The sequence below is a fragment of the Zootoca vivipara genome, chromosome 9, assembly GCF_963506605.1.
Source record: "Zootoca vivipara chromosome 9, rZooViv1.1, whole genome shotgun sequence".
Classification (NCBI taxonomy): domain Eukaryota; kingdom Metazoa; phylum Chordata; class Lepidosauria; order Squamata; family Lacertidae; genus Zootoca; species Zootoca vivipara.
This window is the reverse complement of record NC_083284.1, coordinates 18,782,194-18,803,008: the sequence shown is the minus strand read 5'-3', so window position 1 is coordinate 18,803,008 and position 20,815 is coordinate 18,782,194. Positions and strand designations below refer to the sequence as shown.

The window sequence follows — 20,815 nt, the reverse complement described above, 5'->3', positions numbered from 1 at the left end:
GGTAAATTAAGGCCACAACTCTATTGGTTATAGCACTCATTTAGAGGGGTATTGGCTTAGGCATTGGGCGGGAACACAACACGCGACGCCACCCGACCGGTGTGGAGACACTTAAAGGTTAACAAACAGTGGGAGGAGCTTGTTGATGCAAATACAGCTGGAAGCTTCCCCTGACGTCACCGGGGGTTGTGCCATGGCCCTAACCCCAATAGGGCATTGGACAGGATCCACGACCACCGGATACCCTTAACGGGATACCCCTAGGAGGTAGGTGATGGCCTCAACATGACCTCCGACACACAACACAGATACATCACATATTGAATAATCCAATGCCTAACCGCCAATACCAAAAGTTGTGATGAATTGCTATGAAGTAGGCGAAAAAACCAAGAGGCCGATGCCAATTTGCCGAATGGATAAAAAACTCCTACCATGCCCCTTGGGCAACCAAGGCAATCAACCGAAGTCCACAGCAAGGTCAAAGCAAAGCAATGCCTAAAGGGAGGGAGGGTGGGTGATCCATTGCGGGCAGGAAGCAAAGAGAAAAATCCCCGCCACCGCAGCTGCTTAAACGGAGCCAGACTCTGGCCCCCAGCAAGCCCTATTGGCCGGCTGAGGAGTATGACGCAGCGGTGAGGAGGGGCTGATGCAGGGGGCTGAACACGCCCCCTGCAGACATGGGAAACGGGCTCCACCCGCAAACCCTCCCCTCTAGGAGGAGAGGTCTTGTTTGAGTACTGAAGTACAAGCTTGATTTTAACAATGGAAAGTTACTGCAATCCTGTACTTGGAAAGAAGTCTTGTTGAGTTCAGTGGGTCTTATTCCTAGGTAACTGTGCTTAAGATTGTAACCTAAGGTAACCATGCATAAGATTGTGTTGTGAGTGTTAGAGGCGTGAGAAAACCAGGCCCTCTTTCAGCAAAGCTAATTTGCTGCAAACGTGGCATCCCATGAGCCTCACTTCAGAATACAACAAAGCAGCTCTTAATAGCTCAGACTAAAAGCAGAAATGTGTTATTCCTCCGGGCCTCCATCCCAGCTCCTTGTTTTTGCACCTCCATGCTCCAGAACTTTTATCTCTGTTTCTAATATCCCTAGATTCATTCCGCTTGAGCTCGACAGCATTCACTCTTTGGCCAAATAATAAAGCTGCTCTTTCTGCTGGGTGAAGGTTGTAGGTGTCAAAGCACTGTGAGGTCTCTCACATGCTATCTTCCCATTAAAGCACATAAAAGCCTGAGGGGGTCGGTGAAAGTGTTAGTAAGCCATCAACCTGGGGATGTAATGGTCCATATGAAATGGTAGTGTTGCTGTCAGATACTCACAGGATCTTGCTTCACTCTCCCCAAAAGGCATGTTAATGGCAAGGGAAATTCTGTAAGTTCGGCATCATTTCAGGAATCTCTGCCATCCCAATGTAATTATGCCCATTGTTTATTTCTAGGCTAGAGTCTTTACAGCTGATAGATATTTTGGGAGTGTAGTTTACTCCCTTCTCTGTTGGACCTTTTCTCATCCAGAGTACAGAATCCCTCCATTCCTAGGCCTTGTGTGTGTGTTATTATTTTCAACTTTTGAACCATCATTCTGCAATAACATAAAAAGAGGGGAGAGAGCACTTTAAAGAGCCAAGAAAAACAAGCAGGAAGGAATGAAGGAACTCTGGAGGGATAGGAGAATGGTGCAGTGTCAGGAAGTGCTGAGGACCATATAAAATGAGATTGGGGCCACAAGTCTATAGTCTAGGGAAGGGGTGGCATATGAAGGTGGTAAGCACTTCTGGGTGACACGTGAAAGTGGTAGGCATGGTCACAATTCAGCCATGCAAAAGCCAGAGGTTTCTACAAATGCAAACCTCTTTGTCCTCCATCCAGAAGAGCAGGAAACATGATCAAATGATGCATTCTAGCCAGTGCAGAGAAGGACCAATATGAGGTATGGTTTGGGGGAGAGAGGCTTGGAGAGTCACATTCGACCACTTGGCATGAAGTTCCCTGCCCCTGATCTAGAACCACCCTCTGGAATCACTTACCAGCCTGAATTAGACAGCCACCTAATGTCAAGAAGTTTAGGTGCCCATTGAAGACGTTTGTATTGAAGATGGCTTTCCCTGAGGGTGTGACCCAGTTGCCAACGGAACATTCATAGTATATTTGCAGATATGTGGTTGTTTTCATAGAAATGATTTTATTGCTTTTAGAAGTCAAGTGTCTTGTTTTATCCTTTTTTTTAAAAAAAATGTCTACTGCTTTGATGACCTCCAGCCTTGAGCCGGTTTATAAATCTAAAATTTAAAAATACAATTAATTAAAGTTGCTTTATAGAAGCCTTCTCCAACCTGGTGCCCACCAGATGTTTTGAACTATTGGGGCTGATGGCACATGTCGTCCAAAACATATGGAGAGCACCAGGTTGGCAAAGACTTCTATAGTTTATAGTCAACTTGAACTTTGCAGCACTTACCAGAAAGGCTGGCTACCATTGCTCTGGGATTTTTGTGTTTTTTATTGCGTGCTTCCTTCTGGTGCAATGGTTTGAACATTAAGGAACATCACATCTTGCACTGAGGAATAACTGTGATGATAGATTTGAAAAACAAACCTGCTTCTACGTAATATTTATTAAAATCATGTGAAAAACATGGATTTCCCTTCCTATAATCTTGGCAGGCCACCAATAGAAGACAGCCAAACCCTTTTGACCCCTGTGGTGAGCTGTGGACCTCCAGGAGCACTGCTGACCCGCCCTGTCATTCTGACAATGCACCACTGTGCGGAACCAAACACGGAAGACTGGAAGATCCAGCTGAAGAACCAAACTGCCCAGGGACAGTGGGAGGTGAGTCTACAAACCTTCACCGTAAACCACCATAATTGCTTGCTTGCCACAACTCTTCAGGACAAGTTATTTTAGTCATTTGTGGTAAATTATCTGGGTATTCTAAATAATGGCAGCATCACACCGCCTCTGGACTGGATATCTATGCCAGCAGGGTTGTAGATATGGCAGTATTCTGCCTCTCTGTGTAGGTAGGTCTGCAGTTAGAGGACGATGTGACCTTAGATTAGATGTGGGGAAATCAGGGGAGATTATAGCTCAAGTCTATTTTACACATGTTTTGCATGCACAAGCTACTTGTTTATTTCAAGGCCCAGTTCAAGTGTTTTGTGTGTGTGTTCTACACAGCTTAGATTCTGCCTCTTCTGCATATATTCCCCATGTCACTGAGAAACTCCATTCCAAGTGTTCTTACTTTCTGTAATGCGGTGGAAGAGCCCTTAATTGAATTAGGCTTCAGTTGGAGTCCCTGTCTTTTATTCCTTGTGCGTGCCATTTACTCTCATTCTGTATATGGCGTTTCATCGTGTTTATTGCTTATATTTCATTTTTGTATTTCGTTCATTGAGCCTTGCTGTGAAGCAGTATAGAAATGCAATAAAATAAATAAATATCGATTGATGGATTGAATTTATATGCCCAAAATACCCAGGGCAGCAAACAGATACACACAATTTAAAAGCAATGCTAAAACATTCTAAAAAGAATTATAATTAAAACAAACAAACAAACAAACCCAAAAGCAGTTACAGCTAAATACATTTTCCATCCATTAACGGAAGCCCTGAGGCATTCAGCCCTTTGCATCTTTGAATCCAGAAGCTTGGGGCTGCAAAAAGCTCTCTGGGCTAAATGGACCAATGCTCTTTTTGAGGAGAAGGCAGCTTCATATGTTCATCATGACCATGCAGTTATTAAAACTAGTTTCTGGAATCACACACATAGTCTGTAAACAATCACCAAGATTCTTGCATAGTAAACCTCTCCTTCAGCAAGCACACACTCTTCCTCACTCATACTTTTTTGGAACCGATCTCCTGCCTCTTGCTCTTACTCAATTGAACAGATGTTTGCATGGCTGGAGGCAGGTCAGCTTTATGAGTGCCTGCACAAATGCTTCATGACGTGGCTGGCAGGGGTGCGTAGAATCAGCATTTCAGGTGGCACCTTTCTTCCTAGCCCTTAGGAAGGATGGTTTCACCTTTGCAAATGTGCAACATCACCTCTGCCCAGAGTCTTGAATCTGTTCCCAAGCTAGGAATTAACCAGACCCAGCAGCCCTATTTCCCTTGCATCATCAGCATTACCAGCATCCTTTGGAGACTGCAGAGAGACGGTTCATCAGAGCGCCATGTGTCACAGATATAACGTTTGCAGTAAGGAGCTGCACAGTCCTCTGTTCTTGCTTGTTTTATTTTTAAACCAAACTTACCAGCCACCTTTTGTCTCCAAGCAGTATTGCACAGAAAAATAAGCAGGGAAAGTATTCAAAAGTATCTCTTTGTCTGTGGTCAAGTGGTAGGAAGCTTCCTCTGAGTCGGACCATTGGTCCATTACTACTGTCTGCACTGACTGGTAGCGCTTCTCCAGGATCTCCGACAGGGGTATTTATTTTCCTGCCCGACCTGGAGATGCTAGGGATTGTGCCTGGGACTTTCTGCATGCAAAGCAGGTCACCTGCCATTGCACTATAGCCCTTTCCCTGTGGTTTTGTTTTGCATATGGAACTGTGAGCAAGATAATTGTCCACCACAAGCATAATCAGTTATGCAGGTCAGTTTTCTCCATGCTCTTGATCTCCCCTTATGCTCTTCCTTAGTAAGCTTGCAAATAGAATGAGTGAGATGGCATTCACGAGATGTTTTGTTAGAAATAGATCAGTGCACTTTCCCTGCTAAGCTTTCTTTTAGAAGTCGATGTATCTGATATAACTAGTGTTTCTTTTTAGTGGTAGACTCATGTTAGACATGCTTCTAGAAATAAGTAAATAAAAAACAAGGGTCCCGAAAGATATAGTCCCTAAACTTATTTGAATGCTGCTCCCTGATGCTCAGCTTCTTGGCTATCTCTACGGTCAGACACCTCCTGCTTTTTAAAACCTCACCATTGCACCTTAATTGGGTAGGTGGTTCCTGAACCACAACAGTGAGCTGGATGGATCCCATCATGCATATGGCTGAGCATGTTTGTTCTTTTGTGTAACTTCCCACTTTTTAGGATGTGGTAGCTGTTGGAGAAGAAAACTTCACCACCCCATGCTACATTCAGTTGGATCCAGAAGCCTGCCATATCCTGACAGAAACTCTCAGCACCTACGCCTTGGTAGGGCAGTCGATCACCAAAGCAGCTGCCAAGCGTCTCAAGCTGGCCATCTTTGGACCACTGATCTGCTCATCCTTGGAATATAACATCCGTGTCTACTGCCTGGATGACACCCAAGATGCCCTTAAGGTAATAGACTCATTCATTTTAGAATTGTGTGTGTGGAGATCTAAATGCTGCCCTTACCATATATTAGCCTCCTGATTACAGCTATTGTTCATTTTTTAGACTTCGTTTTTTTGTGCATCAGGTCGGATTTTGTACAATACTGTACTTTGTTTTATAATACGGAGGGGAGCAAAGAAAGAAAGCAGAAGTACCAACACTGCCTTTTGCATAATTATTTCTCTTGTACATTAGACTAATTCTTCTCCCAGCATTCTTCCTTCTTTTGTTTACCTGTATCATCACCTGGATTCTGAGATTTTTGCATTATTAACAGGCCATAAGGTTCACCAGAACTTCATTGGTGGTTCATGTATTTTTAATGCTAAGTGCCAGTTCCCCAGAGATGCAAAACATATAAATGCCTCTTTGTAAATAGTTGATAACGATTAAAAAAAAAAGCACCAGGGCTGTTAATCAAGCACTTGCTGCTATATTACTTTCTTCTATGACTTTGTCTGCAGTTTTTTGCCCTGAGAATTTGCAATTGAAATGTGCCTCGGCTGTTGCTTTCCCTATCGGTGCATGTGGCCTTATATAATGCAGATCTAAATGTATTTCATTTCATTTATTTATTTCGTTCCAAGACACTCTTCATCAAGCAAGTGATCCCAGGATGGGGTGCATCAAATATAAAATCAAACTAACCATAAAACAATACAGTATACCAATCAAAATAGTTAAATGGCTCCAATAGAAAGCATACAAATATCAGTCAGTATTACCTCTCTTCCTCCTAACTATAGAAATTGGTGTCCTAGTGCATCAAGGAGCCACAGCATTAAAAGCCTTGGGAAAGAGATAAGGTTTTTAGTTGGTGCCGGGGGGGGGGGGGAGTGTTAACTGATACAGTATTCCATAGCTGAGGAGCCACTGCTGAAAAGACCCTTTTATGCAAGGGAGAGGTGCAAACCTCACTCAAAGATGAGCTATCAAGTAAAGCACAGGTGAGGAACCCGTTGGGCCCAGTGGCTCAAGGTCTTCATCTCCTCCTTAACTATACTGAGTGGCATTTAACTTGGAGCAAATGTATGTAAGTGCTTCTGTGAATTTGTTACAGCAGGCCTCCAAGGGTCCCAATAACCCACCATTTGGACCAGATCCCCAAAGCCCATTGACCACTTAGAAGAACTCAGCTGAAGAACTACTTGAAGCCCCAAGGATGGTGGAGATCTAATCTTTCTTTGCTGCCATCCACACCACCCATTAGGCAATAATCATTATTGCAATAAACTAAGACAATTCCAGACATGTACGGAAATCGGATGCCTAAAATGACGTCAGGGGGGGGGGGTTTCCTTGGAGATTTTTTTTTTAAAAAAAATTGTGATGCGTATGACAAGGACTCCAGCTGCCCATGGTGCCACTGCTATTGGTGCTAGCTGTTGTCTCCCTCACTTGGCTGTGCACAGCCGCCCCATCGGGGAACCGCTTCTCCAAGGTGCAGATGGTGTGGTAGGCAGCGGCAGCACTTCAGCATGTGGGGGCAGCGCAGTGCCCTAAGTGTGGCGGGCTCTTGCCATGGCTGCAGTGCTAGCACTTGGCGCTCCTTTCCCAGGGGCCTGGACCCGCTGTTTACATCTCTGAGCCTGCCCACCCGACCACAAAGTGTGAGTGCTCCTGCCCGACACAGCTCTCACCATCTCCTGCAGGTTAAAGGGAGGCAACATTGCCTCATGTGCAAGTGTGTTTGTGTGTGTGTGTGTTCCGTAAACCGGACGCGAGAGCATCGCTTTCACTCTCCATGAACTCTGTGATCCAGGGAGGTTGGGCAACCTCTTGCAGTAGTGGAAGAGGCTCCCCCCATGCCCCACTCTCGGCCTGAGGCAACTGTATGGTTGCAGGAGGCTGGGCGGGCTCCTTGCAGGCAGTGGCAGGAAGAGAGAGCAGGTTTGAAGGGGAACCATAGAGAGAGCAAGGCAGCAATGGCCAGAGGTGCCTGCCAAAGGAAGCAGGAAGGCAGGGGATCCAGGGCGGGTACTGGGCTCTGGGGAAATGAGAGGCACTATTAGGTCAGCCTAGGTAGATTTGCTGCATGATGGTAAAGGTCCTTCACTGGTGACATCTATACTGATGTGAAGTTTAGATTCCCATCATTAAGTGTTTGGCTGGATTGCCAGTATCTTACTGTCACCACTTGCAAGTTTCCTACAGAGTGGATTATTCCCAAGAGTTTCACATAGCAAGAATTCATAACAATATCAATAACCTCTGTCTAGAAGACATTTGCATTTTATAATGCTTTGCTATCAAATTAAATTTTCATTCCGAATGCATTTTGGCACCATGTCTTCCAGAACATCAAAGCATACTATCTTTTGTTACAAAAGCAGAGTGACTGGTTTCTGTAGTGATTGGAAACACAGGGGAGAAGTGTTTGAAGGAGTAGGATGAAGACAAGGTATATAGGTTTTTGAAAGCTGAAGGTGGTATCAAAGAGGTGTTGCCCTTGGTGGGTGTGCACTCATTCCCTTGTCACCACAGGTCAATCCAATTTTGTAGGTATTTGTAGAGGGGTTTAAAAAAAACCCTGCAACACCTATTTGAAAACAGGTAACAGCAGAACAGAACAAATTAGTACACCATGGGTGATACTACCTGTGCTATACCATCTTAAACCCTCTTAAAAACTATTATCTCCCTGCAGCTGCAAAAAGCAAGCCAGCAAAGCTTCCTTGCTCTGCATGGGGTTTATTTGGGGCAATGTCTGACAGTTCCTCTTGGAAAATTACTGCATTTTATTCATCATAATATTATTACTTGCATCCCAGACTCATTAAAAGGGGATTAAGTTCTAAGCAGTGTCAGGGTCTGAGTCTCCCAAAGACAATAATCTTTTCCTCTCTGCCCGTCTTAGTCCACATGGTCTGTGGGTGTCTTCTCATTTTCTCTGGAATTTGCATGCACAAGGAAACATCTTCTGAGAATTAGTAATAGAGGCATCTAACCTGCTGACATATGCAGGAGCCAATGAGGCTGTTCCCCAGGGCTTTGTTGGTTGTGCATATATGCACTGTCTGCATAAGGGTGGCATACAGAAATATTGTGCGTGTATCTATGTATGTATGTACAAGTATGTATGCATGTACTATATGTTTGTGCATGTGTGTGTGTGTCTGTGTGTGTGTGTCTGTAGTCTGTTGGTTTGGTTTGCAGATGTGCAGATCTTGACTAGCATAATAAAACTAAGCACAACAAATGTCCCACAGGACCATATGTGGCATGCCAGCAATAAGTGGAGTTTCAAAGCATGTGACAAGCCATTGTACATTGTGTATGCCATAAGGACCACCTGTTATGCAGACCTGCCTGAGGTTTCATCCCAGGAAGCAGCAGCTTTCCCCATGGCTGATTTTTAGCAGTAGTCAAAAGCAGGGGCAGCTACCTTAAGGGAGGCCAGCTGCAAAGTGAGATGGCAGGACTCCGTTACTCTGTAAGATGGTGCCACCAATGCTGATTTAGCTACTTTGTGGACTGTCGTTTGACCTAGCAGGGAACAGCAGGGATTGTCACAGCTGCCGTGTGGCTTTCGGGCTTCTGCTGCATTGAATCAGCATGCTGACCAGTCAGAAAAAGCCCTCAAACTTGGAAGTGTTGTCAACCGGATAATGCCAAGGAGACAGGCTAAATTTGGGATTCTGCACACTCTGCAGCTGAAACAATCAAAATCTTTAAGTGCTCCCTGCTCCACCTTCATTAGTTTGCATGGGGAGTTCAGGTTGGTCACTTAGGAATCGCCAAGCAAGAGGAACTGCAGCAGCAAAAAAAGAGGGCAAAAGTAGGCGCGGATTTTTGTAAGATTTGCATAGGCTAATTCAGTGTTTCCTAACCTTGGGTCTCTAGCTGTTTTGGGACTACAACTCCCATCATCCTTAGGTAGCAAGACCAGTGGTCAGGGATGATGGGAATTGTAGTCTCAAAACATCTGGAAGGCCGAGGTTGAATAAGCCTGGGCTAATTGGTATGTAGAGTTGCAAATATAGAAACAATTGCTGCAATTTAAGTATTAAGTACATCTCATCATAGTAGGAACTGTCTTCTTTCCAGTTCTCAACTATAGATAGGTGATTTAAAGACCCCCCTGCTCTCTTTTTCTTTATCTTTAAAAGGACTTGCACTTTGGACAGAAGTCTGATCTCTATGAAGCAAGACACATGGGGACCCTAGGGGTTGTTGTATATGGTTAATGCTAAAAATGAAGTGGATTGTTAGGGACTGGCTGGATGCAGACGAGTGGTGGGAGGCACCAGCTGGGGAACCCCCGAGGGAAACCCCCAGTGGAAGAAGGCTCAGGGCAAGGGGATTGGTGGTGGGACAGTGATGAGTGGTCACAGGGAGAAGAGGGAGCAGACCGGTAGGGGGAGGTGTTGGAAGCTGAAGGGGCAACAGGGTTTAGTGAAGTGAGCAAGAAGAGGCTGTGGCAGAGAGCAGTGCAGAATCAGAGGTAGGAGAGCAGGGGGGGGGCAGGAGACAGAGATGAGGCAGGCTGCTGAAGTCTCCCACTCCTTCTGTGACTAGCTCCCCTCTTTCCCCCGGGTCTCCTAGATCATGCAGAGAAATGAAAATAGCAGAGCAGAGATTGGTTGTGTGCAGATACCGTCTATGACTGCTTGGAAAAGACCCTTGAGAGGAGGGGACTTCGGCAGCTGTGGGAAGGCGAGGACCTTCAGTCCTCACAACTGCCTCACTGGGGATAGACCTACTTGGAAGAGCTTTGCAGGGATCAGTAGGCCTGCACCATTTTGATTGATTTGAATAAAGAGTTAACTTCATTGACACCGTGTTTTTACTGCTGACCTATGTTGGACTCCGGCTCCTGACACAGACTGAAATATGATTGAAGTGGGAGCTTCCTGGTTTTTTTATTATTATTAATGTAGTATCCCTTCTAGCTGGTTATAAGACTATAGCCCTGGGATCACCAGCCTGCCAATACCAGCCTGCCAATACCAGCTCTCACTAAATGCTGCAAGCACCACCTGGTTGAATGTTTGTGTGGAGCTTTTGCCTTGAATTGCCTATCCAGCACTGCCTTTTCTTACCACATTCTGGCCTGTTTCTTCTTGGTATGAAGACAAGGAATGGTCCATGGTACCAAACAACAAATAAATGATAGTGGAGCAGGGAGAAATGGTGAATTCATTTCACATGGATTCTTCATTAGCGACCTTTTCATTTGTGGGAGTTCCATTGACCCTACTTTATGGATAATGAATATGTGCTCACAACTCCTTCCTATATAGAGTGTCTCTATAGAGTGTTTGTGTGTTAATTTCCCTAAGCTGTCAATCATATATTGCTATTTATAAATCATCCATGGCTTGTCATGTACATATTCCCCCCCCCAAACATTCACCAAAGGCTGAAGAGGTGTTCTGATTATAAAAGGCAAAATGCTGCATTTCTCCTGACAGACTTGCTCCTCAAATTATTCAGCTGAAGCATTCCCTGAACAATTGCCAAAGTCTTAGGTGCAGCAGCAAACCCTAATGATGTGTCATAAATAATGCCTTGTTCCTTGTAAAAACAGCTTGTTTTTCTTCCTTGTGTAATGGTAGCAGAAATGTTTTTGTCTCATCCAGCACTAATCAGTAATAAAGCTTACATGGTGAGATGCGGTAGGAATGTACAATGTGGGTCAGCTATTGCCACTGTTCTTCATTTCTTTATGGGTAAATGAAGGACCCCTACCACTGTCCTTTAAAAAAAAAATGCAAATGGAAACTATTGAAAACTTACTGCAAACTGTCCCCTTTAGTGCTGTCAATTTCCTCCCCTTCTCCCTTTCTGCACCACAGTTTGCAAGACTGAGGACCAGTTCTTTTGTTAAATTTGTATCCCACCTTTCCACCCGATGGTGCTCATGGCCAGCTGTGTATTTGCCGTCTCGATTACGCTAGAATTGTGGAGAACGGCTCCCCCACCGCCAAGCTTCTCACTGCAGTATTCAAGTCTGGGATCACGTGGCTTTCCTTAAGTTGCGTGTGTCTATTTTTGTTTAAATTGCATCTCACTTTATAGTCCCGGTGGGACCCTCCAGGCAACTCACAAAGCATCATTAAAATCACAATATTAGAAAATGACAGCCATATCATAAAACCAACATACACAATAAATTAGGTAGAGAAACAGCAGCAGTAAGAATTCATTTTCAGAGTGGCCCCACGCGCCTTTTTAAATAAATGTTTCAACTGATCTCTGAAGGTTATGTTGTGTAGGGAGTCTCTCTAGGGCAAGGGCAGCCAAAATTGTGCCGCCCAGATGTTGATGGATTACAGTGGCTGCCACCACTGACTGGCTGGGGGTGATCATGGAGTGATGGGAGCTGGAGGCAAACAGCCTCTGGAGGGCATTTCTTTGGTTCTTCCTGGGCTAGGGAGATGATTTCACAGCTTTAGGACCAGCCCTTCCTTTGGATGCACAAGTAACACTTGTCATGAGATGCCTTTCACTCCTGGATCTGGTCCCTCAACTGCAGCCTTTTCTAAAAATATATATATTGGCCACATCTATCCATGTCCCAGTAACACCCAGGCTAGATAAATATAATGTGTAGTTGTACAGTGGACAGTTTTTTTAAGACTGAAAATTTCACCTGCTTCAGAGCACGGCAGGTAGACCATTGCATCGATCCAGTTTGTTTCCATGCACAATGCAGAGTGCTGATTTTGAATATAAATCCCTAAATAGCTTGGTCCTAGAGTGCTTCCCCATATAAACCTGCTGAGCCCTCCACTGAAGAGGCCTTTTTGCAAGATCAGGTGCCATTAAAGAGCATTGTTTTAGATTCTTATTTAGTGGCATAATTTTTGATGATCTGATTGTAAGCTGCTCTGGAGACTCTTAGAGTGGAGAAGCATAAAAGTACTTGAAATAGCAGATCAAGGCTGCATTCTTATGCACAGCTTGAACGCAGTGGGTCTCCCTTCCAAGTTAACAGGCATCGGATTGGCATGCATATAAATAAATGTCTGAAATACAGGGCCAGCCCTATCATTAGGCAGAGTGAAGTGGCCAGCTAATGCAACAGATTTTGAATGTCATAAAGAGGCAGAAAATTGTTGTTTAATTTATTATTGTTGTATTTTTACTCCCAGGGAGGAGGAGAGGCACTTACAGGCATACTAATATAACGTGACTGGCTTTGGGTAATTTAACTTGAGGGCAGGAACATTGCTGCTCTGCCTCAGGCAGCAAATTCCTGTGAATTGGCTTAAATGTCTAAGGCTCTATATGAATGATTAGTACGGTAGTAGTAGAATTATATTAGCAAGTTCATGCATATGCATGTGTAAGTGAAGATCTTTGATGGTATATATACCAAGGCAGTCTGTGTGGGGCATACATCAGTTTGCTGTAAGGAAATGTAACAAATTTTCCTTTAGACAAAACTGGGAGATAATTTGGGTGTAATGAACGTTGATAGTAATCAAATAATTACTATTGATTTGCTCTTTAAGATGTCTTCATCAGCTAATTAAGGTGTACTCAAAGGAACCTGGAACTGATTGATTGGCAGAACCTTATTTCTAAAAGCTTTCTAATTACATTCCTTTTCTTCTAATAGTGTACAGACAAACACCATTTTGACTTTAAGACTGGTCAGGTTAGTTGGGACATCAGACTTATCTCTTAAGCTAAACAGACAACATGGCAAACATATCACTGCTCAAGCAAAACCACATTTTATACTGGATTTCAAAAGTTTTCCCTGTTTCTGTGCATGGATTTGTAATGAGAGGGGAAAGTGGTGAACTGATTAAGTGACCTGTGATTTTGTGATAATATGAGCTGAAGTCTTTTGAAGGCAAAGAATAAGATGCTCTTGAAGACCTCTCAGGCAGAACAGAATGCAGAATGACACAGTAGTCTGGTTTGCATGTAATACTCTAACATGGTTAGTTTTATTGTCTGAACCCTGACTAGTGGCTTAACTTTGACTTATTTACTGCCAGCAAACAAACCAAATCTGAACCCATGGTTTGTTATGGTTTGTTAAACAATCCAGGGCTTAGTGTTATATGTGAGCCACACCAATGTCAGTACTGTTCCATTCACTGTTGAAATGGAGTCTGATTGTGTCCTTTCTCTGGTAGACGGAGGTATAACAAATGTCTTCCTATGATGCTATCTAGTAGTATAGAGGTGGTTGTGTTAGTCTGTTGAAGCAAAATCAGCCTAAAATCTTTTTAAAAATATTACACACACACACCCAAAAAACCCCCACCGTTAAATGGATGTTGTCTTTCTTTCAATACTCAGGAGGTGCTACAGCTGGAGCGGCAAATGGGTGGACAGCTGCTAGAAGAACCAAAGGATTTGCATTTTAAGGGTAGCACTCATAACCTCCGCTTATCCATTCATGATATCACCCATTCCCTCTGGAAAAGCAAGCTGCTGGCTAAATACCAGGTAAGCATTGGGGGCTGCTAGAAATAACTACCATTGTGCTAAGAAGAATGCCGTAGAAAGGCCTAGAGATTCAGTGCCACACCTGCATGTATAAGTATACTTTAAAGCCAAATATGCAGTGGCTCCCTAGGAACAAGTATGCTTAGGTTCCCAATATTTTTACTTTAAAACTAGATGATCTTCTTCTTCTTCTTCTTCTTCTTCTTCTTCTTCTTCTTCTTCTTCTTCTTCTCCTTCTCCTTCTCCTTCTCCTTCTCCTTCTCCTTCTCCTTCTCCTTCTCCTTCTCCTCCTCATTCTCCTCCTCACCCCCAGTACATTCAGTGTTTCTTTCTGTTTCTGCTCCGACATGGTTCATCTTTGTTCATGCCAAGAATGTAGAAGGAACATACATTTGTAATACGAGGAATGAAAACCTTTACATTTTTGCCCATGTACTAAAAGGAGCAATTCAAGGAACGCCAAACACACTTCCCCATTAATTGATCTCACAGTGATCTCAGCTAGCAGCTTTCGGCATGCCTTTTGTTACAGAATTCCAAAAGTTAAGGTTACCGGACGTCACCATTTCCTGGGGACAGTTCCTGGATTTACAACTCAGTCCCCATAAAAAATCCATTGAAGTTGAAAAGTGTCCCCAGATTCATTGAAAAAAATCTGGTACGCTTAAGTTAAGTGTGCACTGTGCATTATTATCTTTAGTTGGTTGTGAATAAGCCAATAAACAGTGGATGGAAGTCAATGTTAATCATATCCAGAGAGTAGACTCACTGAAATAAATGGACCTACTCTGAGTATGACTTAGCTGAACATCACACATTATCCTTGCTTGAGAGTTTTATCTAGCTGGGGATTATAGCTATCACTTCTCCAACAGGAAATTCCCTTTTACCATATCTGGAGTGGATGTCAAAGAAACCTACATTGTACCTTCACCTTGGAAAGGTTCAGTCTGAACACACTAGAGCTGGTGTGCAAACTTTGCATACGACAGGTTGAAGGAGAAGGGCAGATATTCCAGCTCAACTGTTCAGTATCAGAGGTAAGGAAACTCAATCTCTTCCTACAGTCACCAATATTACTTGACCGGGCTCAGGAATTTCTACGTATGGTATCCATTAAGCCGGGGTGGGTGATCTTGCCGTCATCTTTGATCCATCTACTGGGCAAATCTGAAAGGTGCTTCTTACATATGTAACCCTTTGCCCTCTGAAAGATCCAATGGTGGATTGGGGAGTGCACTGGAAAATTTACATAGGAAAAAAGTTCATTTTGTACCCTTTTTTTACAGTGCAAACTGCAGGAGCAATCTGGATAGAATGAAAGTTTGTTTTATTTGTTTTGTTTTCGCTATCCCCCACTGAGGGATCCTAAACCCAACCAGGTCTCCTGCACTGGCAATTAATGTTTAAAAAACAGTTCTGCACTTAGAGACACAGCTATGTAGCTAATATAATGTGTAGTTGGGCCCTGAGAAGCGTTCCAGAGTCAGCTTAATGATGCGTCAGAAGATAATGTTACAATTCTGCCTGGAAAATGCCCATATACAAGGACCACAGGATCCTTGCATGTAGAACCATATCTTGTTTAGACAAGATGGACATTAGTCCCTGTTTATATAAACTGGGAGGTGATGCTCAATTTTTCTGGATGGGCTCACTCTCCCCCTAACGTATCAGGTTTGCAGGTGAGTGGCGCTGTTAGATCTGGCTGTGTCTTTCAATGCCTATGTGGCATTGGTGATATGAAACATCTGCCGCCAGCTATAGCTGGTTCACCAGCTGCAACACCTCATGGGCAGAGATAGGCTGGCTGCTGCTATCCATGCTCTGGTAAACCTCCAGATTAGAGTTCTGCAATGTTTTGTACATCAGGTCACCCTTAAACTTCAGTTAGTCAAGAATATATATATGCAGTAATTGGGATGGGATGGGTGCCCTTTATGTCAGTTTTTAAACAGCATCACTTGCAACTAGAGATGGACAAATCTGTCAATTTCAGTTTCTCTCCCAATTTTCCAGTCATAGGTTCAGTTATCCACACTCCCACCAGTGTTAGAAACTGAGATATGAAAGCTAGGAGCTAAATAGCACCTTAAACCTAGGTTATAGGCACAATAACAGAATGTCTAGGCACATTTTTATAACAAGAATACAAAGCTGAAAATGAATGAACTGCAGATAATATGTTCATTTTTCACATGGTCTAGTCCTTCCGCTGCCCACCCCCCTAATATTCTGAAGAGGGTCTCTTCTTCAGTCTTCAAAGAGTAGCTGGAAGTGGGGAGGCAGAATAAGGTCCTTCCACTTGGCAGTTTTAATCTGAAATATTAGGTGCAGTACAGTTTCCAGAGTTCAGAAACTGCTCGCACTGATGAAATTCCCTGTCACAAAATGTGCCTAGAACAATGGCTGTGTTTTGATTCGCATAGTGTTTCGCAAAGTGCAAATTAGGTAGATTCACATTTAAAACTGAATTAAACCAAACTTCTGCCCCATGCGTACTTGCAACCCATTTGTTTCCAAGTTTAATTATTGTGCTAGGTCTCTAATATAAAATTTGGGACTGACCACTCCCATAAGAACCTGACCAAGCATTAAGATCACCTCCAGATGTCCTGCTCTCAGCCCAGGTGGCAGCCAGGGAAAGGACCTTAGTGGAATTGCTCCAGAGAGACTGCTGAATCTTTTGTCCTTTTTGTGCCAGACAAAGTCTGTCTTACTTACTCAACCTTTTAATATTTTTTGGTTTCTTAGTATCACCTCCTGCTGACCTCCCCCCTTTTTACATACCATAACTTGAAGTTGTACTGGGGTGTGTGTGTGTAACAACTGAAAGCCACCAAACTGAAGTGCAGGATAATAAATTTAGTAAATAAATAAAATTGATATTTAACAAACACTCCTTATTATCTTCCTTGAAATAAGATGCAACTTAAATGAGGGCAGCTTACTTCCAAATAACATGTTTAGGAGTTCAAACAGATTGTTACAGTGTGTTGGATCCAAACTAAGGTAGCTGCGTATACAGCACACTGAAGTCAAAGTGGCATGTTAGTCCCCATTGAAATAAATTGAACTGGAATCATGGCTAATTCAATGGGAATTAATTCAGTAAGGACCAATTAGTCTGGACCCAACCCAGCCTTTGCCAACCAAGGGCCCTCCAGATGTTCTGGAACTCCCTTCAGCATAGCTAATGCTGATAGGAGTTGTGGTGCAAAACATCTGGAGAGTACCAGGTTTGCAAAGGCAGGTGGTGGTGGTGATGATGATGATGATGATGATTGAACTCATATACCACCCTATTCCTGCAGGCCTCAGGGCGGTTCACACATCTAACCCCATGTAACTTTTCGAAACTCGACTCGGGCTAAAAGGTTATATTGTGTATTAGAAAAAGTCATTGTGTGTAACACTGATCTATTGAAATCAGTGGAAAACTTAGAATCATATAATAGATTTAGAAGGCAACACGCAGTTCATCTAGACTGCACCCATTGCACTGCAAGAATCTTTCACTCAACATGGGACTCTGAGATTAAGAGTCTCATGCTCAACCAACCAAGACTTGATACAATGGACAAATACAATGAGCTTGCATTATGTACTCTTGAATTAACTAGCGAGCACTGCTCTGGAGAATCAGAATTGGTGTGAGAGAAGTAGACTTGGACTCGTTTCACTTCAGATCAGAGGAACTGACCTACTGACTGCCCAGAGAGACAGCGGCAGAGTGAATACTCTGTAATTTTATTTCCAAAGTGTTTTGAAGTGCTGCCATCTCACTCATGAAGTGTAAGAAAAAAGGAAAGGAAATCCAAACAGTCTCGAGGTGAAGCATTCTTGTCTTCATTTTCTATTCACGTAATTAAGGGCAAGTCATCTCGTCTGTCAGGCTGCTGCCTTGACCTCCTCTCTCTTTCTCACAGCCGGCTGTGGTACAGCCAACATTTCATCCCAGAGTTTCGCCACCCTCTTTGACTTCAGTCAAAGACCCCACTGACACTAATAAGGAATGATCTTGATGTCATGGTGCCATGGCAACCAGCCGGCAGGTTTCGTTCTGCAAGCCGTATCTCTGAGCCGCAGAGCTCCACCCCTGCTGGTTTTGGACGGTGTTTTCACCGCCGAAGCCCAGCAGGTCTGTGAAGTTCAATAACCACACAACTCCTGCAACAACAGAAGGAACAGCTTTTGGAGGAACAGGGTGGAAGGGCCAGCTATCCCTCTGATGAGTGCTGCCTGTCTGGTGTGCACAAGTGCCAGCAGATAAAGAGGGAGGTGGGATGAGGCAGAGAAACAAATAATGAGGAGGAGAAAATCCCCCTTTTGTGGAGAGATGGTTCCTCAAAGAGGGCAGCAGCCGCAGCAGCAGCAGCATAAAGATTTCATTTGAGTTGACCTGGGATAAAGAACGATTTATTTCACAGTTCATGCAGCAATATGAGCTCCCAAATGGAGTAGGGGAAAGAAATGCTGATGAGGTTTTTATGCTAGCATCTGACATCATAGATAAAGAAGTAGATGGCTGGGAGCTGATTGAGAAGGGAGGAGGTCTCTATTATGTGATATATGCCACTTTGCAGCAAGTAACACCATCTAAGGGCCATATTAGAAACATCATGAATTACCCATGCTGATGTAATTCAGCTGACAAGTACAGGGCCCAGGTTGGTTCATGTGGGGAGAGGTGGTCCTTAAAGTATTGAGGTCCTGAACACTTTGAATTGTGCCTGGATACTAACTGGGAGCCAGTGCAACGGTGTTAGATGTGTAAACCATCTTGTTTTGGTGAGGAATCTGGCCTCTGAATTTTGCACCAGCTGAAGTTTCTGATCTGCCTTTAAAGCCAACCTGCCTTTGATACACTAAGGCCTTATATGCACTATACATTCAGCTTCCCCCAAAATGTCCTGGGAATTGTTGCCTGTTAAGCCTGTTGAGAGTTGTTAAGAGACCAATTTCACTCACAGATCTATAATTTCTAGGGTTCCCTGGGAAGAGGAGTTGACTGTTAAACTACTCCGGAAATGGTAGTTCTGTGGTGGCAATAGGGGTCTCTTAACAGCACCTTTAGCAAACTAAAGTTTCTAGGATATTTTGGGGGAAGCAGTGACTGTTTAGAGTGGTGTGATACTGATATAAATGTATAGCTTGAATTCCTGTTTCCTGGGAGCTTATTACATGGCGAACATGAACCCTGTAAGACCACCTCCTTCTGTTGGTGGATTTTACCTTCTATCCACCATCCCAACCACCATGGCCAATTGTCAGGGAAGAAGGGAGTTGTACTTTAACAACATCTGGAGGACCATGGATCCCTCATCTCTGCAGCAGAATAAGCATCATTTACTTCATTGTCTGAGGGACTATCCAGTGTTCATCAGTCAGAAAGTGATTTTTTTTTCCTGGATTATTTTTGAAGGGCCAGGAGATGACAGCTGAAAGTTACTTAATTCTGCATTGTGCAACATCGCATGTAACATCTGCTTGGTTATTGGGTATAAAGTTATATATTCAGCTGGGGACTCCATAACATTAAAGACAGATGGTAAAACAAGTATCATAAACAATTATTACAATAAGTACTGTACGGAAGCAATCTCTAATTTAACCTAGCAAAGGAGCAAAAGAGCAGGTATTATCTTTAGCAGCGAAACTCTGGAATGTAACAAATGTCATCTGCTTATACATAATGAGACTCGGTAACATCAAAATGTGGAAAGAACATTAATTTTTTTTTCCTGTGCTCTGATTCTGTCTATCAGAGAGAATTATGGAACAGGGATAACACAGCTGCAATGTATTTAATGGGCGATTGCACGCCAGGGCTGTGTAAGTCCTGACCCTTTTATTCTGGGAGAGTTTTGCCTATGGCGATGCCACCCTGAAGACACCTGATCTGAACTGATCGCAGAAGCCAACCAGGGGCAGCCCCAGTTAGTATTCTCTTTACTTTCCTGTCCAGCAGCAATGGCAGGAACAGTGGCAGGACGAGTATGTGGGTACATTATCTGTTGTCCAGGTTTTCTGCTTTGCATTATTTTGAAAAGGAAGCACGGTGGCCCATGGGATTTGCAGTCTTCCCTAAGGCCACTGTAATGAAGATTGTATTTTGGAGCAAGAGTTTTAGCTGCAGACTTTGAGCACAGATACCTGTAAGTGAAGTCTTGTTTCCTAGTGTCAGGGATGGAGTGCACATTTTCCGTTCATGGTGACAGAGCCCATGAGCAGTATTTTATTTCTCCATATAGGAATTAATGGGAGCTATACCATTTATCCCTATAGCTCAGTTGGTAGAGCACGAGACACTGAATGTCATTGGATCCCTTCAAACTCTACAATTCTATTATTTGTACTTGGAGCTAAACCTGTTCCCTGTCTTGGTAATTCTAGATATTAAAGAGCCAAATCTGCTTTTATTTCCATAACCCTCTTTTGGGTCCTGTTTCTTGGACAGGCCGGTGGAAAGTTGGGAGATGGGAAAGGAATGTTGGCAGCTTGGCTAATCATATGCCCAAGGAGACTTACACAGAAAAGTTCTCAAGGTTCAGTCCAGGAGAACCATGAATCAAATTAAGACAATGCCCAAGTGGTGGCCATACATCCCTCTACCTCCATGCAGCTCAACAAATTGACCATAACTGAGCAAAGAGGTGGAGCTATCAAGGGAAATGAGAAGCATCAAGCCTCCCAGGAGGTAACAGTAATGATAAGAACGTCTAGGAGCTGGTGGTACAGTGCATCAGGGTCCATGGAGTGACTTAGCCCTGTTTACCAGATCTCAAGTAGGTTTTGGAAGGCAGAAAGCCAGTGAATAAGTTAAAGACTGGGGAGATTACCTGGGAGAGAGACTATGGGCATAAATAATCAGCCACCACCATCCTGATTTATTTTGTAGTTATAAAATAGCTCTTATGCAGCTAAACAAATCATACAGGGGCTTAGAAAACCCAGGTTCATATCTATTTTTCCTGTTTAACTTCTGATATGACTCTATTCCTCCTTCCCTCCCACCTTCCTTTTCTTTCCCTCCATTTTCGTCTTTGAAGATGCCCAAGTTCAGTTTATTTG

At 43.5% G+C, this 20,815-nt stretch overlaps 1 protein-coding gene across 2 annotated transcripts in view; it reads left to right on the top strand.

The window, feature by feature from the left end:
• UNC5C (unc-5 netrin receptor C) overlaps positions 1-20,815 on the top strand; it is a 318,735-nt gene that overhangs the window by 289,715 nt on the left and 8,205 nt on the right. For both annotated transcript variants that reach the window (XM_060278455.1, XM_035111588.2), the window contains 4 exons: positions 2,674-2,842; positions 5,060-5,293; positions 13,592-13,741; positions 14,617-14,781. In XM_060278455.1, the coding sequence (XP_060134438.1) occupies positions 2,674-2,842; positions 5,060-5,293; positions 13,592-13,741; positions 14,617-14,781 (718 nt within the window). The remainder of the gene's footprint in view (positions 1-2,673; positions 2,843-5,059; positions 5,294-13,591; positions 13,742-14,616; positions 14,782-20,815) is intronic.